This window comes from Tenrec ecaudatus, chromosome 1, assembly GCF_050624435.1.
Source record: "Tenrec ecaudatus isolate mTenEca1 chromosome 1, mTenEca1.hap1, whole genome shotgun sequence".
NCBI classification, from domain to species: Eukaryota; Metazoa; Chordata; class Mammalia; order Afrosoricida; family Tenrecidae; genus Tenrec; species Tenrec ecaudatus.
In genome coordinates, this window is record NC_134530.1 from 50,053,835 (window position 1) to 50,079,720 (window position 25,886).

At 56.1% G+C, this 25,886-nt stretch overlaps 3 protein-coding genes across 3 annotated transcripts in view; 1 reads left to right on the forward strand and 2 right to left on the reverse strand.

The window, feature by feature from the left end:
* Nucleotides 1-3,903: 3,903 nt before the first annotated feature.
* On the forward strand, nt 3,904-5,128 carry SFN (stratifin). The gene has a single exon (XM_075538611.1). It carries the CDS (start codon nt 3,993-3,995, stop codon nt 4,737-4,739), a length of 747 nt encoding a protein of 248 aa, XP_075394726.1. The 5' UTR covers nt 3,904-3,992; the 3' UTR covers nt 4,740-5,128.
* An 8,950-nt stretch (nt 5,129-14,078) lies between these two features.
* GPN2 (GPN-loop GTPase 2) lies at nt 14,079-22,668 on the reverse strand. Its single transcript, XM_075552885.1, has 5 exons — nt 22,098-22,668; nt 21,381-21,537; nt 19,589-19,749; nt 18,232-18,362; nt 14,079-14,721 (listed from the first exon to the last, which is right to left on the reverse strand). Exons 1-5 carry the CDS (start codon nt 22,506-22,508, stop codon nt 14,649-14,651), a joined length of 933 nt encoding a protein of 310 aa, XP_075409000.1. The 5' UTR covers nt 22,509-22,668; the 3' UTR covers nt 14,079-14,648.
* Nucleotides 22,669-22,846: 178 nt separating this feature from the next.
* The window catches only part of GPATCH3 (G-patch domain containing 3), a 14,818-nt gene continuing 11,778 nt past the window's right edge, over nt 22,847-25,886 (reverse strand). Inside the window, exons 3-7 of the mRNA XM_075552874.1 lie at nt 25,441-25,615; nt 25,176-25,235; nt 24,352-24,473; nt 24,115-24,242; nt 22,847-23,431 (exon numbers count right to left, since the gene is read on the reverse strand). Of these exons, the coding sequence (XP_075408989.1) occupies nt 23,215-23,431; nt 24,115-24,242; nt 24,352-24,473; nt 25,176-25,235; nt 25,441-25,615 (702 nt within the window). The 3' untranslated portion in view covers nt 22,847-23,214. The remainder of the gene's footprint in view (nt 23,432-24,114; nt 24,243-24,351; nt 24,474-25,175; nt 25,236-25,440; nt 25,616-25,886) is intronic.

Below are 25,886 nucleotides of genomic sequence, written 5' to 3' on the forward strand. Positions count from 1 at the left end.
GCCCCTGGGCCCCAGCACTGAGGGCCTGAGGGCTTCACGTGGCCAGTGTCTTCCAAGGAGCAGAGGGGGCAAGCTGGCCCAGGAGGCAGAGGGGCCAGCACAGGGGGCTGCTTGCTGTGTCCTGTACATTTTAACACCACAATAAAGCCCCACCTCCTGCCATAGCCTCACAGTCTGCTGCCACCTTTACTTTGGGTCTGGGGCGGGAGTGCAGGAAGGCACGCGGCTCACCCTCATGTCCGTCCGGCTTTGTCCAGCTGGTCAGTGCAGCCCTGGGGCGGGGGGAGGGGGGAATGAAAAAAAAAGGTACAATGAAGCCAGGGGGCCAGGGAAGGGTGGCCTGTACTCTCCCCCCCCCAAACTCCTGGAGACACCCCCATCCCCCAGACTTAGCTGATCTCTCAGCCCAGGCTGAGAGAGGTTGAAGGGCAATCTGTAACTGTCACACCCCTGAACGGAGCCCAGCCCAGAGCAGGATTCTCACGGAACCTTCTCGCTCTCTAGCTGCCTCCCACAGAGACAGACAGACAGACAGAGCAGGCTAAAAGCTAAAATGTTGTAATTACAGCTGCCACTGACCAAGGGCTTGCCAATACCAGGCCCGTTCTCTCAGCCTAGCCTGTGAGGAAGGCAACCTCGAGGTCTTCCCGAAGGCAAAGCAGTCAGTCCAGGACTCTGCTTGCCCTCTGACCCCACACCCCAACCCCCACCCACCTGCACTACCTTCAGAATGAGTGCAGTCCATCTGTTCAGGGTGGGCGTCTTAGATAGAGACGTACGAGCCAGCAGGGGGCTGAGAGATCCTCCATCCGGGGCTCAATATGCTGATGGGCTGAGGCCAGAGGCAGGCCGGAACGTGCCCAAGTCCTGAAACTGGCCCGAATGTAATCTCGGAGCCTGACCTCATTGGTCTCCGCACATTCCACTCTCCAGGTGCCTGGATTAGTCCGGAAGCTCGGGGATACCCTGAACTGCAGAGCCTTGGGGGGAAATGACTCCACTAGCTGAGTCCCTGAGAATAGGGCTGATACTTCCTCCCAAAGACAACTGTTTAGATACTTCCACTGGTTCACCACCAACCCAGGAAAGAAGGTGCTGTGGCCTCATCTGGTCACCTATGTAATGAGATCATCCATGACAAAGCAGACCAGACCCCTCACGCTGGTATTAATCAGAGCCCTGCTTGTGCTCAGCAGAGCCAGAGAGCAGCTGATCACTGCCCTGGGTCACGACTCTTTCAGGTCTGTGATGACCCCTGAGAAGGCCTGGTTCCCGGCCCAGATGCCTTGAGCCTAGGCGCAGGGACACTGCAGAGGGACGGCGAGGGGGCAAGGCAGCATGAGGAAAGCCCCTTTGGGCTCCCGCCCCAGCTCCTGCCCTGCTGACTCAGGCATCTGACTGCATGGAGCTCCCAGCCCCGCCAGGGCCTGCTGCCTCCTGCCCACCTGGGCTCACAGACGTGGGAAATGGAAGGCCGGAGGCAAAGGGAGGCGCCTGAGACAGCAGGAACTGAGTCAGGATCGACAGGCCAGAGCCCGCAGGAGTTAGCAAGCAGTTCGGCTCCCAGATTTCCCTCTGCCCTTCGATGGGTGGGGGAACGACCTCTGTCCCCCTGCTCGGACCAGGGTCCGACCCCTGGTTTAAATGGTGTAGAGAAGGGTCCCTCCATGTACGTCCCTCCCCAGTCCCTGATCCTGCCTGCCTGCCTGCCTTCCAGCTTCCCCCCAGGACTCGGGGAAGCTCAGTGCCACGGGAAGTCCCTGCAGAATGTGCTAGATGGCGAGGTCGGAAGGCAGGGCTGTGGGAGGACCTCTCCCCTGTAGATGCTCTCACCCACTTGCCCAGGGCAGGTGCTGGGCTCGCCGGGAGGTCTGGTTGGGGCCCTTCCTCTGTGGCTCAGCTCCATGGCAGCGCTGTGTGCGCAGAGGCTCGTGAAAAAGGTGTGTTTTGTTCTGTTTTGTTTTGCCCACAGCATGGGTACCATCCATTCTGCTAAGTGCTTTCTAGTAACTCGCTGAATCCCCGGGAGTCTCCTTTTATATCGACAGGAACTGAGGGCCAGGTCGCCGTAACGGGACCAAGGCCACAGCTTTTAGGACCGGAGCCTAGGCCCTCCAAATGCACAGAATCTACGCTCGGTCTTCCGTTAACAAACTGCTCGCGACGACAGGAACTGCAGAGAACATAGAAAAGTCTAAAGGGGGAAAACACCCAGTATCGCACTACGTCGAGGTGCCCTCCCCCAGCGGACAGTTTACTGCTTCCTGTCCATCGTCTCTCCCGTGTGAGCACCCGTCCAGGGTGTGTGGGGCCTTGGCGTGTTGGACCCACCAGCCCCCCCACTGCTTCCTTGGAAAACTCGAAGCATCAGTCCAGGCTTGTCTCTGTGCTTCTTCCTGGTAGCAAAACAACAGCAAAAGTCAGGGCTCAGCTTGGGGCCCCACAGCCTGCCCTGAGATTCCTTTCAGGAGGGCAACCCCCAAGAGGAACCGGGGGCAGGCCAGGCCTGCGAGGGGGATCCAACTTCGTGGATTTGACTGGCTGAAGTCCTGCCAGGGGAGCCCCACTCCAGGATCCCAGGGTCCTCTGGGAGCTCTGGCTAGGAGTTAGGAGAGTAGGCAGGGATCCACCCTCACTGGTTCAGTGCTGACACCTTTAGCTGAAACGTGGCCAACTCAAACCGAGGGCCCCAGATGAGCAAGGACAGAAGGTGGACAAGGGAGAAGTCTGGGTCAGAGGGAGGGCCCTGACCCAGGGGAACAGACAAATGGCCGGTGGGAGGCAGCACTCAGCTGGCCCGGCTACCCCAGAACCCCAAAGGGTACATATCACCACCCTCCTCTGCTCAGCTTCAGGTTGCTGGCAGTGTCCCCCATGGGACCAAAAGGGATGAGCATTCAGGTGGCCTGCTTCCCAGGCTCTTGACAGAGGGCAGGCTGAGTCAGGCAGGAAAGTGGGCCAGCCAGGGAGCTGGGCCCCCGCCCTCTGCGAGCACCATTGATAGATGGCAGGCAGTGTGGAGGTGGGGGGCCAGGGGGGGGGCGCCTGGCATGGAGAGCCAGAGGGGAAGTCCGTAAACAAGTGGCAACAGGCCACTGACTTGAAAGGGAAAATTGTGCAGCGATGGGGAAGGTGTCTGACCAACCTACTGGTGACTAATTACAAAGGCTGGGCCGGAGCGTCAGTGGCCGCTTGTTAAACACCTCATTAAGTGGTACCCTGAAAGCTGCCACCTCTGCACTCTGGGGATTCAGAGGGGACAGGACCCTGAGGAGGAGTGAGGACACAGGACCATCTTCTGCTAGACGCAGGAAGAAGCCAGAGGCCTCCTTGGGTGAGGAGACAAACGGAGTAAGGGAGGAGTCTGAGCCTCTGTTTACTGGCTGCGTGACCTTGAACTCATCTCACCCCTTCTTGGCCTCAGTGTCCCCATCTCTAAAGTGGGAGGAATCACAGTCCGGCCCACCTGACAGAAGCGTGGTAGGAATTACAGTAACTCATGGATAGGAAGGTGCTTGGCCTTCTGCGGGGGCGGAACTGGATCTCAGGATGCTTTGGAGTCTGGTTTGCTGGTGTCTCCAGGGCTGAAGCAGGCAGGGAGCTGACGCCATCCTTACCACCCCGCTGGAAGAACACCAATTAGGAGGATCCGATTTAAAACTGGAACAGCTACCGAACATGGGCATGTAATGGCAGTCCTGAACAGAGGGGGGCAGCCAGTAGCCCCAAGGTGCCTGTGCATGTGGGGGTTCACGCCCACATTTCTGTCGCTGACTGTCCCGATGACTCACTCCCCCTCTCACCTTTAAGGAAGAGCCGGAAAGGGTGTGGGGAAAGAGGGAGGCAGGGCCTGGTTCTGGGCCCGCCCCCTGCCCCTCCCCACGCTCCTTTGGGTCAGGCCACCCAGCCAAAAGGCAGGCAGACAGCACCAGTCCAGCATTGGTCTTGAAGAAGCCAATTAGCTCGCCGCCTGCCTGTCTGTCCCCAGAGCCATGGAGAGAGCCAGCCTGATCCAGAAGGCCAAGTTGGCCGAGCAGGCCGAGCGCTATGAGGACATGGCCGCTTTCATGAAAGGCACGGTGGAGAAGGGCGAGGAGCTGTCCTGTGAGGAGCGCAACCTGCTCTCAGTGGCCTACAAGAACGTGGTGGGTGGCCAGAGAGCGGCCTGGAGGGTCCTGTCCAGCATCGAGCAGAAGAGCAACGAGGAGGGGGCTGAAGAGAAGGGCCCGGAGGTGCAAGAGTACCGGGAGAAGGTGGAGACCGAGCTCCGGGGGGTGTGCGACACGGTGTTGGGCCTGCTGGACAGCCACCTCATTAAAGAGGCTGGCGACGCCGAGAGCCGTGTTTTCTACCTGAAGATGAAGGGTGACTACTACCGGTACCTGGCCGAGGTGGCCACCGGTGACGACAAGAAGCGCACCATCGACTCGGCCCGGGCAGCCTACCAGGAGGCCATGGACATCAGCAAGAAGGAAATGCCCCCCACCAACCCCATCCGCCTGGGCCTCGCCCTGAACTTCTCCGTCTTCCACTATGAGATCGCCAACAGCCCCGAGGAGGCCATCTCGCTGGCCAAGACCACGTTCGACGAGGCCATGGCTGACCTGCACACGCTCAGCGAGGACTCCTACAAGGACAGCACCCTCATCATGCAGCTGCTGCGAGACAATCTGACCCTGTGGACGGCCGACCACGCCGGGGAAGAAGCAGCCGAGGCGCCCGCGGAGCCCCAGAGCTGAGCCACGCCTGCCCCTTGCCCTGCCCCGCGCCATCCCCCTTCCCCCCACCCTCCCCACCCCTTCCCCAGGCAGAGGACTGGCATGGGGCGGGAAGCCCGCCCTTCTCCCCATGCTCCGGATAGCTCCACGGAGAGGGACCGACCCAGCCAAGGCCGGGTGCCGACTGCTGGTCACTCCAGCCGCCTCTGCTCTCGGGGACCCCTCCTCCCCCTCCTGCTGTCCTTCTGCCCGTTGCCTGGGGAGCCTTAGGAACCCAGGGGTGTTGCACCCTCGTGGCTGAGAGCTGGACTGTGGCAGAGGCTGGGCTGCGCGCGTGCGCGCGCGCACGTGTGTGAGACTGCGAGAGGAAGACCAAGCGCAGGAGGAAGAGGGCAAACATGTCTTCTGGGGGAGACCGTGTTTCCTCTCGGTAATAAAGTTCCCCTGTGACCTTCCTCCTGTCTTCTGGTTATTGGCCGTGCCAGGGCTGCGGGCGCGTCTTCGCTTCAGAGCCCCTGCTGCAGAGCTCTGCTCACGGGGTGGCCCCGGGCCGTGGGCCCCTTCGGAGCAGAGGGCATGGGGAGGGGGCCCAGACTCCGGGCGGGCGATTTAGACCCGAGGGCTGAGAGGTCCGGGGTGCGCTGTCGTGAGCCGCATGGCACCCCAGCTTTGAACCCTGTCAAGTGTCCGGATTGAAGCGGCGGGGTGCAACCGGGAAACACCGGGATGTGAGGGCCCCGGACAAAATGAAAAGCCAGTCGGCGGGGGCGGGAGCAGGGACAGAGGTCCGTCGGCAGACGGTGCCGGCCGGCCAGCCCCGGCTCGCTCTCCGCGCAGGAAGCAGGGCCAGGTGGAGACCGGGGTGGGGGGGGGCGTTGGCGGGGAGCCTCCGCGTCCGCCCCGCCCACCCCAGGCGCAACCAGCCAATGAGGCGGAGCGCGCGGCGCCTGCGCGGTGGGTCCCGCGCGGAGCTCGGAGGTGCGGCGAGGCGGTCCCCAGCCACCGCCCAGGTGGAGCGGTGGGCGCTTCCCGGTTTCACTCAGGCTGGTCGTCACCCGCCAGACCCCACCTGAGCGAGGCTTTCTCGGCGCCGCTGGGCGGGGCAGATGGAAAGTGCGGGCCCCGCCCTTTGAGTCACGGACACAGCAAGGACCGGCCTGGTGCACCGGAGCGGCCCGTCAGGGCCACGGTGCCCCACCGTACCCCGAGTCCAGGCAGCCGGTCGCAGGGAGGCTGGGATTGTGCCCTACGGCCTTAGCGAAGCCACGCCACCTTCCTAGGCCTCGTCCTTTCAGAAGAGGCCACGAGATCCAGTGTGCGGCCACGGGCACTCGCCTGCGCGCTCAGCGCGCCGGGCCTGGTTCACCGCGGCGTGCGCCTCCCTCGGTAAAGCGGGAATTCAAAACGGGGCCTTCCTCCAGGAGCAACCAGCGCACCTAACTCACCACACAGAATGCCCGTTCCATCGACACATGCGAGCGGCCGCTGAGCCTCGCAGCGCCCAGTCTGGGAAGTGTCCCACATTCCTGTGCCAACAGCAGAATAACCAAGCCTGAGCAACGAGGAGGACTCGCATGCTAGAGCATCACGGGGAAGGCTGGCCCCACATCAAATGGTCATTCCTCCAGCTGGCAACATTGGAGGGTCTCCTCAGGCTCCCAGAACCCAACTCTGGCCACAGCCACGGGACCCGGGGCCAGCACTCGCGTCAGAGGTGATCCTACAGGGGAAGCTGAAGAACCACTCTGATACCTTCTGACTACTTCCCCCCCCCCTCCATTTTCTCCCTTTCCCCCTACAGATGTGTGGTTGCAAACCAGGCAGACTTTGGGCTCAGCTTGTGGCATGACTCCCCTGACTCAGGGAGTGACCGGTTTCTCTCACCACACAGGTCTGGTGACTTTCTCCTACTGGGGTTGGCCCTGGGAATGCAGCTGCATTCTTCTCCATCACAGTGGGCACATGTGCCTATCGACGTCGGAGAACGCTGACACAGTTGGCATCTAGGGGCAGGAACTGAGCTCCCAGGTGGCTAGAGCAGGGGAGAGGCAAGCTCGTTTAAGCACTAACTTTCCACCACAAAGGCCCCAGACTTTTTGTCCATGTCATATTAGAAAAAGATATTCTCTAGGTGGGGCTTTCATGAAGCATCTCTTGTCATGATTTTCCTGGCCTAAATTTGATATTGAAAAGTTTCTGTGCAGCTGCTATTGGATAAAAGATGGTTGGTTTGTTTTCAGGGTGATGGAATGTTCTGGGTTTAGAAAGTGGTGATAGTTGCAAAATTTTGTAAATGTATTAAAAATCATTGAATTGAGACCAGGCTTATTGGTTGGGTGGGACCCCCGCCCCAAGACAATAGCCCTTTCGTTTACCCTTTAGGTTGAGAACAGAACTCACCCCACCCCGTCCGTGGCTTAGAAGAACCAACCCGTTAAGATCAAAAGGGCAGCATTTACCCGAAAACCGGGTTAGGAAAGGAGGTGTGGAAATGGGAAACCAGGGGCAGATTTTTCTGCTCTGTCATGGCTTAGGTCCCCTCAAAAAATACATCAACGTGGCTGTGAGTCTCAGTGGTTTGGCAGTTATGTAATGATGTCATTATCCCGTGAGAGGAGCAGCCAATCAGCTGTCGGGGGTGGGGTGGGTTCAGCACCCTGACTCAGGTCACAGGCCTGATCCTACATAAGATGTATGGGACGTTTCCCTGGGATGTGGCCTGTATCATTGTTTCTCTTACAGGAGATTAAAAAAGAGGGGCCTGACTACCACCAAGGAACAAGAACATGTCCTCTGGACCCAGGGCCCCTATGCTGGAAACCTAGACACATGGAGACCGAGTCCACGGCACATGAAGTCCACCAAGGAATGTCGGGCCCCCACATTTGTTGAAAAGAGACAAGGACCTTCCCCTGAAGCTGGCACCTTGAACTCTGACTTCCAGCTTCCCAAATTTTGAGAGGATAAATTTGCTTATTAAAGCTAAAACTTACAGTTTTCCTGTTATAACAGCATTGGCTGAGACATTCTCCCTTTAAAACACACACATGCGCAGAGTGAGCTTCGGAGATACATTTATATAGTGGCTAACGTACTGGGCTGCAAACCATAAGGTCAGCAGTTCGAGTCCACCAGTGGCCCCGTGGGAGAAGGCTGAGAATCAACCCACAGGGCAGCTCTCTACGTACCTTACAGGCATGCTGTGAGTGGGAATCAAAGGGGTGGCAGAGTTTGTTTTTCAGTCATGATTTCATATGCACCTGGTTCTGCCCCTGCGGTTGATAGCTATGTCTTTTGCTTTATGTCTTATCTCATTTAGAGAGCTCCCCAAGAATGGCACCGTCTCCTTTCGCTGCCTTTCTTCTCCTAGGGATTCCAACAAGGCTGAGTGTAGAAGGTGCTGAGTACTGGGGTTTCAAACCATCCTCCCTAAGGGTTGTAAACCAGGCTTAATGCCAGTTCCGGCCCTCTGTCAGGAACCAGGAAGGGAGGTGGCCTTGGATGAGGCGGGGCTGCAGGTCAGAGGGGGTTCACAAAGAGCACTCTGCACTCCCCTCCCCAGAGCATCTGTTGAGTGCTATCAGGAAAATCTGCCATCTTAAAAAACACACCCCAAAACAAAGGCATTTTCTTTTAGTTACTTCAGAGACCCGAGCCTTAATTGATTCTGTAGATCTGCAGGAGGTGGTGAGACAGGCCAAGACCTTCTCAGAACCCGCTAGCACCCTAGGGAGGCCCAGGCAGGGTCAGTGCGGTCACAGGTGGCAGTGATTGCTTCTAGAGAGGCCAGCTGCTTCTCCCCTCCAGCACACGCCCAAGGTCCAGTGTCTTTCTGGAGCCGCTCCTGATTTCAGACGGCTGTGCCAGGATTGATAGTCTCAGCAGCAGCGCCCTCCCGCTTGTTCCCAGAGAAGACGGTCACCAGGGCAGCTGGCGCGCCTACTATGTACCAGGCGGGCCCCGCCCTTGGTCCTCACAGCTTTAAGCTGAACATCTGTTTGAGGTGCGAAGAGGGCTTTAAGCTGAACATCTGTTTGAGGTGCGACGAGGACAGCTAAATAACCTAGCCGGCACGGTTACATCAACAGCAAGGTGCTTGGGGAGCAGAACTCGGTCTGATTCCAAGACTCAGGGTGGGAGGACACCAGTTGTTTTGAAATTGAACTCCAAGGATTCCCTAGAAGCTTCCCAGTGGCTAGGGTTTCCTGTTTCCACACGCTTTGGCTAAAATAGCCACACATATGTCTGTTTTGCATATTGGAGTTTCATGAACTAAAAATATGTGTGAACCACATGCTGCGCTGCCCTGCTCTCTTGGACTTTCTAAGAATCAAGCAGCCTTCTTATCCTCTCTCCCTCGCATGTCCCTCAAGGCCCAGAAGAAGGGAATTGCCTTAAATGAGAAAGGGGGTGGTGTGGGCCAGTTTCCCAGCTGGGTGTCTGTTACCTTGGGTCCCTTCTTTGTCCCCTTCAATTCTCCATCCTGTCCACAGGTCTACCCCACCCTCCTCGCTGTGTGTAGGAGGAGGCCTCTGCAGGGTAAATCCCTCTCCCCTCAGAGCCCACTCCCTTAGCCCCACCTACTCACTGCGTCAGGAGCCGGGAATGTCTGTGGGGGCAGCAGACAGGTATGTCACCCTGGGGGTGCAGAGGCTGATTCATCTCTCATCTCCACCCAATCTTCCCCTGACCCCTCCCTCTCTGGGAAATTTAACTCTTCATTTGTCTCGAGATAAAGAGGGAATTTCAGGCTCAGAGTCAGTGTCTGATTAGGGACAGCATTCCACAGGTCAGATGAGGGCATTCAATAAATAACTTGTGAGAGGAAAGGGAGGGAAAGAAGGAAAGGCACATTTCCTCCTCATCCAGAGAAAAACGACCTGAAAGCTGTCTGCTGCACACGTTCAGCTCAGACCTCCGCTGTGGTGCTACTGAGAGCTGTCCGGACGCCACGGGGATGGGTGCTCACCTGGGACTCCTGAAGGAGGAAGGAAGCCTCCCAGGACGAGGCGGGTGAAGGCTCAACAGTCAAGGTGAAAAAAAAAGCAGTGTTTCCTTCTGGGGTGCTGAAGTAACAGGGGCTCCCCAGAGCTTCACACAGGGGTTCTGTTGGACATGACGTGTCTGCAGCTACTCATTCCTTGTCTCAGGAGGGTTGGGGAAGGGCAGAGAATCTGGAAAATCTCCCTTCCTCCTTCCTCCCAGAGCCCGATGGGATCACACTTCCCAGCCAGCGGTGGGCAGTTGGGTTAATTCAGAACAGCTGAGGGCAAAAGGGTGCGTTTCAGGACTGACCTCCCCCGGAATCTTCTTGGTCTGGACTGAAGCCTCTGCAGTCACCGAAGGCCCATGACATTTAGGAACCGACCGTCCCGGTGTTGGGGCCTCCAACTTGGCACTGGAGCTCAGATTCCTAATGTCTCTTGGTTAACAGAGATGACCAATCAAGTCCCTTCTATGGCACTGCGGAAGTTATTTCCAATGACCACGGGAGGTCTCCGCGAGGAAGACCATCTTCCTGCATTGTCTGTGAACCTCTAAAGTCACTCATCTGGAAAGCATTTTGGTTATACGTCATCGATTTCAGTTGTAGAATTTTATTACAGAGAAAAATAAACTCAAAAGATGTCAGCCATAGTGCTATTTGCAATAGTAAACCACCCCCCAAACATCGCTGCCACAGAGTATGTTCCGATGCCCAGGCACACTGTAGGACACAGGACTGCCCCTGGGGGCTCTGTGGCTGGCAGCCTTATGAGAGCTCATCGCCGAGAGAGGCTGGTCGGTTTGAGGCTAGCAGCCCCATGCACAACCAGCTGGGCTCCGTAAAACATGGCGGTGACTAGTCAATATTCTAACCATGGAGAAGTAAACAGATAGCCATACCCTGGGCTGTATGGCGCTGGCATGACAAAGGCTGTCTATTTTGGTGTTAGGCACTATCCAATCAGTGCTGACTCAATAGCAACGCGATGTACAACACAACAAAGCACTGCCTGGCCTCGCACCGGCCCCACACTCATCCTTATGCTTAAGCCTATTGTTGTGGTAACTGTCAAGCCATCTCCTCGAGGGTCGTCATTGTTTTCTGCTGGACTTCTAGCTTCCCGAGCATGACGTCCCTTCCAGGGACTGGTCTCTCCTGATGGCACGTCCAGAGTATGCGAGATGGAGCCTCCCCTGCCATCCTCGCTTCTAAGGAGCATTCTGGCTGTATTTTCTTCCAAGATTGGTTGTTTTTCTGGCAGGCCATGGTACTTTCAATGTTCTGCACCAGCTCAAATGCATCATATTAACTCTTCCTCCACTGAAAAGTCCCAGCATCATACAGCCTGGTACCATGGCTTTGGGCGGGTGCACTTGAGTTCGTCGAGTGACATCCTTGCTCAGTCCTTTCAAGGCTTTGTGCGGTTCTGCCCAGTGCAACGTCCCCTTTGCGTTCTTGGCTGCGGCTGCTCTGAGCACTGACTGGGAACCCAAGCAAGGGAAAGCCTGGACAGCAGCGAGCCTTCCTTACTGGTCTCGGTGTGAGGCTTCCAGTTTCTAGATGTCTTTGTTGCAAGTGAAAAAGGAATGAGAGAGAGTGTGTGTGTGTTGTAAATAGACCAAATGTCTTGGCTTCCCGCTCTTTGCTTTAACATTTCACCGTCAAATGGTATGTGATTCAAAGCAACTTGTATAGAACATTTTCAGTGAAAGGAATCACATTCTGAGTCTAGAAATGTGAAGCATCACAAATTGTCCTGTTGTCACAAGGACCCTGGATTTAAAACAAACAACAAAATTTCCCCTTAAATTTGTGAGAAAATGTAAAGTGTTTTCAATTGTAACTCCTTATTCTGCCCTCTTCCCCCCACCCCCTCAGCTTCTGGTAACCATTAAATCTACTTCTACTTTGTAATTACATGATACTGGGGGCGGGGAAAGTCTTAAAGGGCTTACAGGTGACTTAGTTTTCTCTTCAATACCCAAATGAGCAGGAAAGGAAAGCCAAAAAGGAGACCTTTAGAATGAATGGCTGCCAGGTGCCAGTCATGTTGGGGATGCTCTCGCAGCCTGAGTGGCCTCACCTGGCCCCACGACCCTTCCTCTTGTCTTCCCCGGCACGTCGGCATCTGTGGCACGGGGAACCACTATGATGTCCGTGGGAGGTCAGCCTAAGCAATTTACCGAGAAAGCGCCCTTGCTGTCTCACGAAGGCTTGAAATATAGTTCTGGACCATTCCCATCTTCCTCCGTGACTGCAGAGTACAAATGCTCAGGGTGCCTGGATACGAGTCACAAAGTTCTCTTGATGCCTCCCGGTCCCCACGCCTGGTTTGCTTTGGTGAGGGTGAGGCTGAGGGCCTCTGCCAGGTGGTGACCATTAAAAACCACGACCGCAGCACCCACCCGCACGCCTCAGCTAAGGAGCCATTTGCCCAGCAGCCTGGGCGTCAGGATTCCTGGGCTCCGGGCTCCACAGTGACTCACAGTGAGCCCCAGGCTGTGCCTCCTGGCCTCAGTTTCCCTAGCTTGCTCTGTTGATACTCCCCACCTACTGTGCAGGGTGTTAATAGGGGTGAGGTGCTTTGAACTCCTCAGATGAAAGCGGCTGGAGGGCAGTACCCAGTCATTATCCCCCGAACAGCCAGGCGTGGGAGCGAGGTCCCTGCTTTTCAACCCTCAGCCACAGGGGCCTCCTCAGAGGCCTTCTGCTCTGGCGTCCAAAACGGCAAGGCCAAACGGAGGTGCCCCATCTCGTTGCCACTGCAGTGAGTTTACTAGACTCGGTAGCTGTCCAGTGGAGCTTCCCAGGCGCTGTGGTGTCCTCTCCTGCTGGCTATGCTGTCTGGGGGCCCTGGGACCTCTCACAAACAAGTGAGCAGAGGAGGGGCACTTGGACAGTCAGCCAAGTGGGCCTAGCTCGCCAGGCTGACCCACATTCAAACTGTAAAATAGGGCTTTGTAACATTCCCCACCTTCCCTCTAGGGGTTGCTCTGAGAGCCGCAGGAGGCCCGTGTGTGCGCACGCCCCTCACAAAATTGCACACACTCCCTGGACCCTCCATAGTCCTAAGACTCCTAGCCCAACCGCCTTCCGCAGTCCATGGTCACCTGCCGCCAGGCTGCAACCTCGAGCGAGCCTGTGCTGCCACCTACTGGCCAAAACGGCGAACTGGCACCAACCAGACGCAAGAGCAAAGCACCGTATGCATGTCTGTCTGTCTCAACTTCGAGCCATCTGGCCAGTTTTTATCACACCCTCATAAAAACTGTCATGTAAAACAGATACTTTGGGGTCTTAAAGGCTTGAAGATAAACAAGCGGCCATCTGGCTGAGAATCAAAGCCCACGTGGAAGAAGCACACCAGCCTGTCTGACCATGAGGCGTAGAAGGGACCAGTTATCAGACATCAAAGAACTAAAAATCTTATCAGTGGGTGCCCACCTTCCTGATACAATCACTGAAGACAACCATGTGCATAAGGAAAGGTGGAGAAGAAAGTTGATGGTTCCCGGATGTCAAAAGATACAGCGTCTGGGGTCTTGAAGGCTCAAAGGTAAGCAAGTGGCCATCTAGTTCAGAAGCAACAAAGCCCACATGGAAGAAACACAACAGCCTGTGTGACCACGAGGTGTCAAAGCATCAAGGAACAAAAAATCCTGTCATTGTAAATGTGTGAGTGCAGAGTGGAGACTCAAAACCCATTAGCAGCCAACCGGACACTCCTTACTGAAGGGTTGAGGGGAGGAGATGTGTCAGTCAGGGTTCAGGGTAGCAACGAAGAAACACGTAACTTTCCTCTAGTTCTTAAATGCTTCTTCCCCCCCACTATCATGATCCCAATTCTCCCTTACAAATCTGGCTAGACCAGAGGATGTACACTGGTACAGACAGGAACTGGAAACACAGGGAATCCAGGACAGATGATCCCTTCAGGACCAGTGGTGAGAGTGGCGATGCCTGGAGGGTGGAGGGAATGTGGGGTAGAAAGAGGGAACTGATTACAAGAGACTCTGTACAGCCTCCTCCCTGGGGGATGGACAGCAGAGAAGAGGGTGGGGGGAGACGTCAGACAGTGTAACATATGACAAAATAATAACAATTTATGAATGATGAAGGGTTCATGAGGTGAGGGGGTGGGGAGGGAGGGGGAAAACGAGCAGCTGATATTAAGGGCTCAAGTGGAAGGCAAATGTTTTGAGAATGATGATGGCAACAAATGTACAAATGCACTTGACACAATGGATAATGACAAGAATTGTATGAGCCCCCAATAAAATGATTAACAAAAAACCTGAACCTTTGATAAATTCATAAAAATAAACATATACCTAATGTTTTTCTTTAAATAAGCTCATGTACATAACTTCATGTTTAATGTAAGCTTTTAATCACCACAATAAACGGAAACTTTCTTTGGAGGAAGTCTGTCACATAAACAGCGGTGAGAGTGAAGCGCCGTGGTGAGCTCGGTAGACAGTGTGACTCGGAGCACGAAGGACTGCACACACGGGCCAGAGGGTCCTTGCTCTGCCGGCAGCCTTCCTGGGGCACACACAGCCCTCACGCAGCAGCCAGCCATGAGGGCGAGGTAGCCCCGCAGGTAAGGGGAGAGATGTTCCTTGTTCTGTTCCAATCCCCTGGGCTTGGATGCGGAAGGAAAAGTCTGGAAGCCACAAAAAGCATAAACTCTTATATTGAAGCCAGCGCTGTAGGTTGGCCCGGAGCTCATGAGGCTTCTGAGGGCCTGGGTGGGCTCTCTGCTCAGGGCTGTTTGGCTTTTTCTTGCCAGTCATTCTTTACAAAACTGCCTCCTTGCTGCCCCCGCTTCTGGCAGGTAGGACTGGCTCTTGGTTCTGTAGCCTGCTGGGCTATCCACTCCGCCAGGAGCCTCTGTGCCCCAGCCTGTAGGTTGAGTCCTGGGCTCAGGGCCCAGCTTGTGGCTAAAGCTGCCTGGCTTCCTGCTCCACTGGCTGGTCCGAGGGGGTCAGGTACTTCTCCTGGATGCCCAGTGTGCTGCAAGACAGCCTGTCAAGGAGGATACTGGAAGCAGGAGGAGCGGGAGCTGGTCTGGGCAGGACCTGAGCCCCATGATGTTCACTACGCCCCCCCCCCCTCCGCCCCCCAACTGTGTCTGCCATCTTCCTCCTCTGCCTCATAGCTTTAGGCCACAGGCACAAGAAACCAATTAGGCCCAAGAAATCCCCCAAAGCACAGGGACCCGAGTGCTCCGGCATGTCTTCCCCACAGGGCTTGGGATGGAAGCACTCACCTTCTCCTGGCCGGTGCTCAGCTCTGGAAGCAGACTGCATGCAGGGTTCCCACCCCGATTCCCCACTCATTCCCAGCTGCAGCCTTGCTCCAAAGGCTTCAAGACAACGGCTTCTCTGGTACACTTACAACTCGTCTGCCCAACAGCTGTAACTTCTACCTTTCTGGCGAGGGAGGGAACTTAGGGGCGCTAAGAGGAAGTGACTTTGACCTCTCTCGGACCTCAGTACCAGCGTCACTAAGGACCAGGCTGCCACACTGCAGACTGAGCTGGCGGTCACTGGTGGGGATTGGCTGGGAACTAGAACTTAAGGCGCAGGACTCGAATTCTAACCGCCAGGGACAGCTAGCTTTCAACTGTCCCCAACACATCCCGAGAGGGACTATCACTCTACTGTAAGCCACTGCTGTCAAGTGGACTCAGTTCAGTGGCCTTAGAACAAAACTGCACCACAGGGCTCCCTGGCTGGAATCTCCATCCCACCGCAGTGGGGGTCTGCAGAAGTGAACGCCAGCCTGTGCCTCACCACCACACTGCCAGGACTGCCTGGGCCTCTTCTTGACCCCAAACCCGCTGCTGCTGCCACCTCAGAGACCCAAAGGACAGACAGTGTATGGCTTCTTTGGCTGCCAAAACTTTCAATCTTTCCTGCGGGAGCAGGCAGCCTCATGGACTGAGAAACGGGGGAGGGTTCGAATCGATAACCTGAGGCTAACCCTCTGCAAGCAGGCACCTGTGCCTCCTCCAGAACCCCGTTGCCTCCGCTCTGAGAGGGGCCAAGGGCGGTTCAAGGAGACACTGCAAGTGGGGAACTTTCCCAGCCGTTAGGTTCCTTCCAGCCTATCTGCCTCAGGGCACCTCAGCCCGGGAGTCCCCACCCTCCCTCCTGTTCCCACAGGGAGCCACCAGGCGGGGCGACAGCTGAGGCTCTGCACTTACTAGTTAGCAGGGAGTTTAGTTTCTCAGTTTACTTTCCCGCCTCTCCTGTGTCCTTGCGGAGTGTAAGGAAACCTGCTTTCTCAATTGGTTGCAGATGCATTCTTTTCAAAGAACACAAAGCCCCTTAAAAGCCCATCTCACCCCAATCAGAACTCTCCTCTAGAACCTGTCGCTCACCTCCACCTTCTTCAGGAAGGGTGGCCTTGTTCCTGCCCAAGGCGGCCCCGAGGATCCTCATGTCTGGCAGGAAGCCCCTCATTCTGTCCACCGCCAGTCGACTGGAGCGCAAAGCCCTGACCCGGAGCCGCCCTTCTACTCTCAACCCCAAACACGCCTCCACCATGAAGCCTGCACTTTGATTTCTGTCCTGAGCCTCCTTCCTCTCTGAATTAGCCTGCCTGACCGCCACTTAGACCCGATGCAACTCAGGCGCACAGCCTCCAAAAAGCTCTCCTTTACCCCCCCCCCGCCCCCGCCCGGGATGGAGCTGGATGAGAAGGGGGTGATGGGAAATCAGCACAAATGCATACAAATAAAACACCCAGAAAATTCCTAACCATCACTCAGCATACCGTGTGCCTGGGCTTGTGATACCGTGTGGGCAGCGTGGAGACAACACGATTTGAGTTGCTGCCTCCGTGGCTGCTGATCTTGCCAACGGTACCTGGCGTCTGAGCACCCGCACTAGACAGGCTGCCCCTGAGGACTCCTCTGTCCCCAGTGAACTTGGCTTCCCCTGTGTGAAGGGGTCTGACACACATCACTACACTGCTGCTGAGCATTATTTCCCTTCATGCTCGGGGGCTCTGGAGGCCCCCTTGGTATCGAACACCTGTGTTTAGATGCTAAATCTCTGAGACCATCAGCTCAGGCTTGGCTTTCCATGTCAGCCTCATGTGTGCCCTTCGCCACTCTGCCCAGGTTTTTGGCCTCACCCCTACACCAGTCTTAGCTCTAGCTGCCTCTTGGACACCCTCTCTGTCCCCACTCACAGCAGCATGGCTACAACCTCCCACCCCAAGGACAGGCTATCCACGCCTCATTTGCCTCAGTCACTAGCCCAACCCCCACCCCCAGTCCATGCTGGGAAATGTTGGAGTCTACATTCTGCTCCAGCGCCACCTACCATACCCGCCAGTCACCCACCTGGGCGCCAGCAGTCGATTCTGATGCACAGGGTTCCCGGTGTGTTCAGCCCACACCCTTCTCTCTACTCTCACTGCCAAGCGCACCCCTCACCTCCTAGAGGAAAGTGACCACCTTCAGTCTGAGGCATGTCCCTCAAAGGCATTTCCGCACTGTTATGGAATGAACTGCGGGTACCACCTCACCCCTCCACCAACAAAGGCGATATAACCCCCCAGGTATCACCCCATACACTCGTAAGGTGATCTTAATATTGAAGACTCCTGGTGGGTAGGGTGACAGGTTGGGCTGTTAACCAAAGGGTCAGCAGTTCAAATTCACCAGCCACTATCTGAGAGTACTTGTTCCTGTCAAGATTTATAGAAGCCCACAGCAGCAGATCAACTCTGTCCCACAGGGTCCCTTTTACAGGTCACACGCACAGTATAAATGTCAGCAGCACCTTAAGATCATTTCCTTGGGGCTGAAAAAAAAAGAACATTTCTTTTGAGGCATAAAGGGGAAGCATCAGCAAGAAGCAAACATAGTTGGGGAAATGAGATGCCACGCCCTCAAGTCTGCCCAAAGGCAAGGAACAGAAGCTGAAAGCAAGTGACGGGCCTCGCTGGCAGCCAACAGGGTCCAAGCTTTCCCGCAGAGCAGGCGTTTGAGTTCCGACGTCTACCCTCCTCTTGGAGAGAAGACGTGACTGTGTCTGAACGCCCTCACTCAGGGTATTCTGTCACAGCAGCGCCAGAGGACAAAGACACAACAGAGGCCTCTTTCTAACACTGACAGCACGACGCGAGTTTCACTCCGTCACCCGCGGGGCTAAGTTCACATGGCTTAGCAGGGCTCTCGGCCCTCCATGCCAGCCCTGCCTACCACCCCCGCATCCCTGCCCCGGCTCACACTCAACATGCCAAGTAGCCTGCCCCCTGCATTTCTCCCTGCCCTCTTATTACCAGGCCTCTGACTTTGTTATCCCATCTGTTTCCTTCCTGCTCGGGTCTGATCAATGGAAGCATTGCGAAGACCTTGACCATCAAAGAAAGTCAGCAGGGAGCCCACAGGTCAATAGAGAACCAGTCCTCTACAAAGCTGTGCCCCTCCACCCCCCCCTCCCCCGAGCCCCACAGCTCGCCCTCTTGGCTGGGGCCAGGAAGAGGGAGGCCCAAGAGCAAGGATACGAGGAGAAATGGAAGTCGGCTCCCATCGCGGCAGACATCATGGCCTCCAGGCTGCGCTGCTCTTGGACCCCGAAGCAGTAGCCATTGGCTTTATCCACAGCCTGTAGCACTCGCTGGACACTCTCCTTGTCCTGGGGGCGGCAGAAACAGCTCTGAATGACAGCCCAGGTGTGCAGAATGGAGGCCACACCAACGGCTCGCAGTCTCCAAACACATGGGCCTCACCCATGCATTCCCATGCCTTTGGACAGGCAGCTTCTGTGGCTTGGCTGAAGCCCTCCGCCCTGGCCACCAGCCCACCCAGATTGGAACAAACTCGTCCTCAGTCCCTCATACGCACACCGACGATGACTCAGATCTCACCAGTTTTAAGAAAAGCCTTTTTTGATGCTGTGTTTGGTGAAGGTTGACCCCACAGTTGAGGTTTCCAGGCCACAGTCTCTACACCAGGCGCTCAGTGACTGCACTGGCCGCAGCCTTTCCAATGCAGGAGCACGCGCCTTCTGTCTGGGCTGGTCCCTTTCTATTAACCCAGTTCCCTGTCCCCTCAGCCTTGTCTTTGTTTAATCCATTAAATAAACTATTGATTGGTCAATGACAGCATCTTGGAACTGCCTACTCACTCATTCTCTACTTGACTGTACACCCCTGGAGGTCAAGGACAGGTTGACTGAGGCACCTCCGGGACCTGGCCCAGTGCTTAGCTACAGGATGCACCCGATGGGCATGCATGTTGCATAACCTGGCTCCGATGTCTCCTCATCCACATAACAGTGGTAAGAAAGAGTTCATACACCAGCTGATAGGAAAGGCAAACCGAACTCATTGCCATCGAGTTGATCCTGACTCACAGCGACCTTGTAGGACAGAGGAGAACTGACCCCTTGGGTTTCTCAGGCTGTAAGTCTTTACGGGAACAGAGTCTCATCTTCTTCCCTCTGAGTGGCTGGGTGGTTTGAACTGCTGACCCTGTGGCCAGTAGCCCAACATGTAACCCAGCTCGCTGATGGGCAGGAGAGTAATGCACGTTCAGCCCTTAGCATAGTGCTTGGCTCGAAGAAGCCTTTCCATAAATGGTAGCCATTACCAATTTCCTCATTTTAGAGGAGAAAGGTATGGCATTAGGAAGAGGATACGAGTTAGCTCAATACCAAACAGACAAGCCATCACAGCCTGCTAGGCCCTCTATTAAAATTCTACCCACCACAGCCCCAAGGAGACCCAGTGATAATGAGGGTCAGGACAAAGCCCACTGACTGGGTCCTCAGAGCCTCCTGTCCCCTGACAGATTGAGGTCCCAGGCACCGTCAGAGGCTACAGCCAAGGGGAAGGGGCCTGGTCCCTGGATGTTTAGTACCTGGATGTTGAGAGGGATGAAGGAGACCAGGCTGTAGTCTTCAATGAGCTGCACCAGTTTCTCATTGAGCTGGCGGTAGTGGCGGAAGAAGGGGTCGGAGGCCAGGTGGTCCAGCAGGTAGGAGAGGTCCAGGACTTCTGTGTAGTAGTCCAGATTGAAGGCTACAGGGGGAGGGGGAGAGAGAGGAGAGAAAGGGAGATGGAGGGGGAGATATATTGATTGATTCCAAGAGCCATTGGCCACAGGTTCAAGACCAGAGAGCACATTTTCTTTCATCCCTTGCTCTCAATGACTGAGGCAGTCCTGAAAGAGGATAGGCTTTACCTGTCAGCTTTGCCAGCTATACAGGCAGGTATACAGTTCAAGGGGCTGTTGTGAGAATTAAATGTGATTAACCCCACTCTATAAGTAAATGCTCGACTAACGGCAGTAAACAATGACAATGACCATGTAGGGAGAACTGTGGTTGGTACTGGAACCAGAAGGGGGAGCACAGTCCCCACCTTGGGGAGCTGTCAGGCAGCACCCTGGGTTTCGTGCTCGCCACTGCTGATAAAGACTTCATCAGCGGTGACCAACCAACAGGAAGGCTGTCTCTTGGGAGAACCACTTTCCTATTTTGGGGGTGCTCCTTCTCAATGTAAACTGAAGAGACCAGGTAAGAGGATTCTGAGGTCCCTGGTTCAGTTATCTGAATACAATCCTCATACGGAAAGAAGGAATTTGCCACCCCCGTGTTCTGCACGGCCCCTCCGGGCCCGGGAAATGCCAGCATTTGAGTTGCTTGCTAAGTGTGTCCCAAAGCAAGCTGGGGGAAATCAGGCGGTCAATGCACCAACACCTCTGCTTCCAATCCAACCAGCAACAACCGGCTCATTAGAAGAAACTCACAAGGGCAGTTCTACCCTGTCCTGTATGGTCGCTAGAGGCCGGCATCCACTTGATAGCGTTGAGTTTGGTTTGGTTTGGATTTCCTAAGAGAATGGATGGGTCTGCTTTACATGGACATTTGCTGGACTGCCCAACTGGTGAGCTTCTCCCAGAGAACTGGAAACGGCAGCACGACACATCAGGATGTGGGGCTCCACCTGAGCTGGCTGACAAGCTTCGCAACTGGCCTGCGTCTATGCATATACTATCTCTGGACCTCAGTCTCTTCGTCTGGATCAGTCTCTTGTGAAAATGACTTGTTAAGACTCCGCCGAGCTGGGGCCAAGACCACCAACCATGTACCCGCCTGCGCTGCAGGCTGTGGAGGAGAAGAGCAACTTGGGAAGACTCCACGTCTGAGTGGAGAAAACCAGTGACATTTCTGTGGTTGCCTAGAGATGGACCCAGAGCCTGGCTGAGGGGGCTCCTCCAAGGGGCTGGCATGCCTCCATGTCCTGACCAGTCAGCGTCCCAGGTTAAGACCCTGGCCTTTTCCCTTTCCTAACAACCTCCTTCCCTGGCTCAGACTCCCGTCACTCAGCTCATTTCAGGCTCTTGTGGCTGAAAAGGCTACTTAGGGTGCTGATGCCCCAGCTCAGCTGAGCACTCCATGCTGGCACTGGCCCCAGGCAGGTACTGCCTGCTCCTGACAGATGGCACCCTCACACGCCCACCGGCTCGGTCCAGAAGCAGTCAGCCTCACTTCCGGGCTCCACAACTAGCAGGCCATCGGACACAGCGTGGGAGGTTTCAGGACCTGCCTAAGGCCATTATCATCAGGTCATGCACACATGATTCAAAGTAGCTCGTTGTGGAGACACGTGCACATTGCTCTTGCCCATAGCTGCTTGGAGCCCCGTACCTAGTCTCCCATAGTGCTCAATGAGGTCCAGCTTGGAGAGAAGGTTGACATGGGGCAGCTCCACGTGCAGCATGGTGGCCAGGGAGGTGCACAGGACTGAGATGAACTTGGCCGGGTCTGTGCAGTAGTGAGAATCAACCAGGTGGACAGCCGTCAGCTGGAATCGAAGGAACAGAGGACAGAATGAGAGCAGCCCGGGGAGGCGGCAAAGTCAGGGCTTTTATCTCCCTACCCTTCCTTTGGGTGGGGGTCCTGAGGGCAGAGTGAAAGCTAAGCCTTCCCCACCAGTCTCCTCTGGCTTCTGTTTTAGTACTAGGTCGTCGGCACGCCCCCCCTCCCTCCCCCCCATGCAGTGTTGTTCCTGGTGCCTGGCCTGAACCTCCCGTTGAGCAGCTGGCCTGCAGAGCAGCTGGCCTGCACCCCACTGAGTGACTCCCTTCTTCCCCCTAACTTAACAATAGTCACCACCCACCTTCCCCACCATCACTTCTCTGCTTTCAGGAATGCAGCGCTGGGGGCCACAGATGGAAACGCCAAGGTCAGGGGGAGTGGCGGAGCCACAACAGGTGCGAGCCTGTTTTATTCCAAAGCAACTGTGCGGGTCCCCCCATCTCACTATGTGAGGCTGTGTGTGTAGGGGGCACCTGCCCTTCTCTCTTAAGTCCCAGTTCCTCCACAGTGCCTTTCCAGAGTGGGCCTGCCAGATCCAAGACGCACCCTGAGGTCCCACCGCGCCATCTGGGAGAAGATGTTGCGCAGGGCGCCGTGGTGCGTGCAGAGCTCCACCTGGCCAGGGCAATCGAAGAGGAAGTAGTGGCCGCGGAGGGGAATGAGTTTGGCCTGCAGCCAGTCCAGGTTGGCCTCGAGGTACTCCATGCAGTAGAGCAGGCCGCCGTTGGGCCCCAGCTGCAGGGCGTCCATCACGTCGCCCAGCCCCACGAGCTCGCCCACGTCCACGGCGCACTCGTACGGCAGCCCTTCGTTGGCCGGGTCCAGATTCACCACAGCCACGCGCCGGCCCAGCGCGCGCAGGAACTCACTCATGCCCAGGCAGTACGTGGTCTTCCCCGAGCCGGGCGGGCCGATCACCACCTGCCCGAAGGCCGGGGTCGGGGCGGCCCCGGCCATGGCCAGAAGCCGGCCCCGGTGCGGAGCAGGGTGGGCCGGCCCGAAACCGGCGGGGGATCCGGGCCGGAGACAAGGTCCGCGGGCGCTTCGCCGAGGCCGCGCAGGCTCCTACGGGTCCGGGAGGTGAGCGGCGCAAGACGAGCCAAGGAACCGCCACCGACAAGTGCACGCCGGAAGCGGGAGTGGCTGCGAGAGGAAGTCCCGCCCTCACGGAGGTGACGCGAGAGTAGCCGCGAGGGGCGTGGCCACGCAGCCGCGACTTAACCTCTTAAGTGCTGGCAGGGATCTTTCAAAAGATTTCCACTAACTTCCTCCAGGCCCAAATCAGAAGACAAACAGAAAAACTTGGTCGTAAACTTTATTCTTCTTTAGGTCGCAGGTCGGGCTTTCTCTGGCAGTCTCGTGCAGACAGACGGGCAGAGGATTAGAGGCTGTGGACTCCCCAGGACTCCATTCTTGGTCCCCTTAATTCTTGGGGACCCCTTCAAGGGCCTCGAGGAAGGGTATGCTCCTCACTTTGGTCAATCCAGGTTTTCAGGGCTTATATATATATTTGAAACCCCGAGGCAGAGAACCAGAAGGCAAGTTCAGAACAAAGCACCCTGGATACGCTGCATGCTGCCTGTGTGCCAGCAGCCGATGCACTTGAGTGGGAGATGAGGCTGAGTGGTATCTTGCAGTCAAAGGGTGGGTCCTGCCTGGCCTATCACTCAAGCTCTGAGACACTGTCCACGGCACAGCCAGAGCCCCTCACAAAGGCCACATCTGTCCGGAACTTCATGCTGGTGGGCAGCTGGCGGCGGAGCAGTGACTCCTGCTGGTCCTGGGGCAGAGGATCATCATAGATGGTGGAGATGAGCCCTAAGCCCGTTCCGCGGGGCCTCTTCAGTTGTCCAAACGGCTGTAGCTTCTCCCCATGGTATCTGAAGAAAGAAGAACTCTGTGTCCCCTCTCTCACACACCTCAGAACAGGACAGTAACTCGACCATATCTGGTTTATCCCTAACCCAAAAACACAAACTCAAGGCCGCTGAGTCCATTCTGACTCCTAGCGACCCTATAACGGCAGAGTAGAACTGTGGGTTTCCAAGACTACAAACCTTGACAGGAGTAGAAAGTCACACCTTCCTCCAGCAGAGCAGTGGTTTTGAACTGCTGATCTTGCAGTTAGACCTCAATGTGTAATCCACTATGCCACCAGGGCTCCTGTCCCAAAGGCAAAGCCTTTGACTCTATCTGGGCGCCCTCATCTACCAACGGGCAGTGCCAGCATCCCAAGGCCTCACAGTGTTCCCTCCGCTACCACCTGCTCCAGGACTTCACAACTCCCTCAGGGCAAGCACATCAAGGTCAAACCCCTCAAACCCAGAGGGGTGCACATGTGTGTGAGAGACTCATAAGGAATCATTAATTCTGCTATGTCGTAATGCTTGGCTTTAAAAAATCAAAGGGGAAAAAAAAAAGCAAAGGGCCATACCTGCTTCCTATATCATTCTGTTTTGAAGTTTATCCAGTCTCCAGCACCCATCCCACAGTGAGAAGGCCATGGAAACTACAGCTGAAAGGATGGCTTAGGCCCCCAAGGCAGCCCCTCAAGTACACTCACCCTAATCCACGCTTGCACCTGGGGTGCTGGCCTTCACTGTCCAGGGCCTCAGGCACCCCTGAGCATCTGCTGCCCAGGCCCCGGCCCTCAGCCCAGCCGTGCCGTTCCATCACTTTGCGTCCAATGCCCTGCAGAGGGTAGAGACATGACTCAGACAGGGCTCTGGGGGGCGGGGGGAGGGGGAAGGTACTGGGCAGGGAAAGGAAGAGGGGCTGATGGAGTGGGCACAGTGCTCACCTTGGTGTGACGTTCAAAGGTGCCCACCTGGCCCTCCATTACAGAGCCACGCTCTTGGCCATCTCGGCGTCTCTGTTCCAGACGCATCTGGACAGAGTCTCGGGCATCTTTGTCTCCACCATCTGAGAAAACACAGCCTAGTTTCAGGGATGGTCCTTCTCAATAGGAAGTGGGGGAAAGCAGGTTTCTAAGAGCCCCTTTGTAGATTTATTTTTATGGGGCTGTGACATCACCCGACCTTGCTCATTGGGTTGGGAACTGGCCACAGACAGGAGCCATGTCTCTACCATTTAACCCATGAGGAAGTGGTGGTGACGAGTCGACTGTGACTTACGCAGGGCCCCGGGAGGGCCAAGTAGATCTGCTCCTGTGGGTTTCTGAGGCTGTTCCCTCCTCACGGGAGCAGAAAGCCCCATGTTCCTCGCAGGAGCGGCTAGTGCGTTCAAGTTGTTTCTGTGTGGCCTGTCGTCCAGCACAGAGCCAGGGCCCCTCCAGAGAACCTTAGAGGAATTCCAGAGCTCGCAGAGACAGAGCTGGGATCCGAACCCCAGACGCTACACTCTTAGCCAGAGCCTACGCTCTTGAGCAGCCCACTCTCCGGGGGCGGCCCCTTAGACCCAGCACTCCCTGTGGGGTGCCCACCTGCTCTTCCTCCTGCACAGAGTTGAGGAGGCTCTGCCTGCCACCAGCATGGATACATCCAACTACAGACAAATCCTTTTAGGGGGCTACCCCGAGGGCCCGTCACGTCTCAGTTTCTGCTACGCAGCAGCCCAAGGCTAGGTTCTACCTCCCAGGATTGCAAGCCCCACCCGGGCCATTACCTCTGTCATAGTACACACTCATGTCCACATCCCAGTCATCGGCCGTCTGTTCATCAAAGTCTGCAGAGACATAAATGCATCACCAGAGCGGGCTGAGGACGCGCAGTTCTGTTGAGCTCAATACAGAGTGAGATACGTGTTCTAGGACTGAGCGCTTTGGCATGTATGTTTAAATCTCTCCTTTAATAGGAGGCTCATCCCACTGATCCGCCCATCTCCCGTCCACCCCCAGGAAGTCACCCCGAGAGACGAGTGCAAGCCTGACCTCCTTCTTCCTCCTGCCAGAACTGGGCGTCAGTGTAGAACACCAGGCCGGAGCCGCCCTTCTCCCACTTGAGCTCGATCTCCTCCTCAAAGAGCCGCTCCGCTGTGCGCTCCTGCCCAGTCACGTCCTCGTGGAGGGCTTCGTGCCGCTCCCACTCCTCACACCGGTCGTCGTCCTGCAGAGGGGACAGGTGGTCAGCGCCCTCACCTCGTGCCCAGGGCACAACCAAGTCTCTGAGCCCGGCCTTTCCTTCATTTCTCTGAGAAGCCGTACATACAAGGGGCTCCAAAAAGTTTGTGGGGAAAGTGCCGATACCATCATCTTTAAATTTTGTTTGCCCAACAACTTGTGGCTGGCACTGGAGGCCTTGCACGTGCCCCCACCCTCCCCAAAAAATCACCATCCCAACTGTTTCTCAACACACACTGCTCTCTCCCTGTTATGGA

What these genes read in the sequence shown, in the direction of transcription:
- SFN (XM_075538611.1), top strand. Translation starts at nt 3,993, where the DNA reads ATGGAGAGAGCCAGCCTGATCCAGAAGGCCAAGTTGGCCGAGCAGGCC.
- GPN2 (XM_075552885.1), bottom strand. Translation starts at nt 22,508, where the DNA reads ATGGCCGGGGCCGCCCCGACCCCGGCCTTCGGGCAGGTGGTGATCGGC. An exon ending in TCATCCCTCTCAACATCCAG is followed by an intron (nt 18,363 to 19,588) that starts GTACTAAACATC and finishes TGCCGCCCCCAG; the next exon opens with GACAAGGAGAGTGTCCAGCG. An exon ending in GCCGACTTCCATTTCTCCTC is followed by an intron (nt 14,722 to 18,231) that starts GTATCCTTGCTC and finishes GCTGTCTTGCAG; the next exon opens with CACACTGGGCATCCAGGAGA.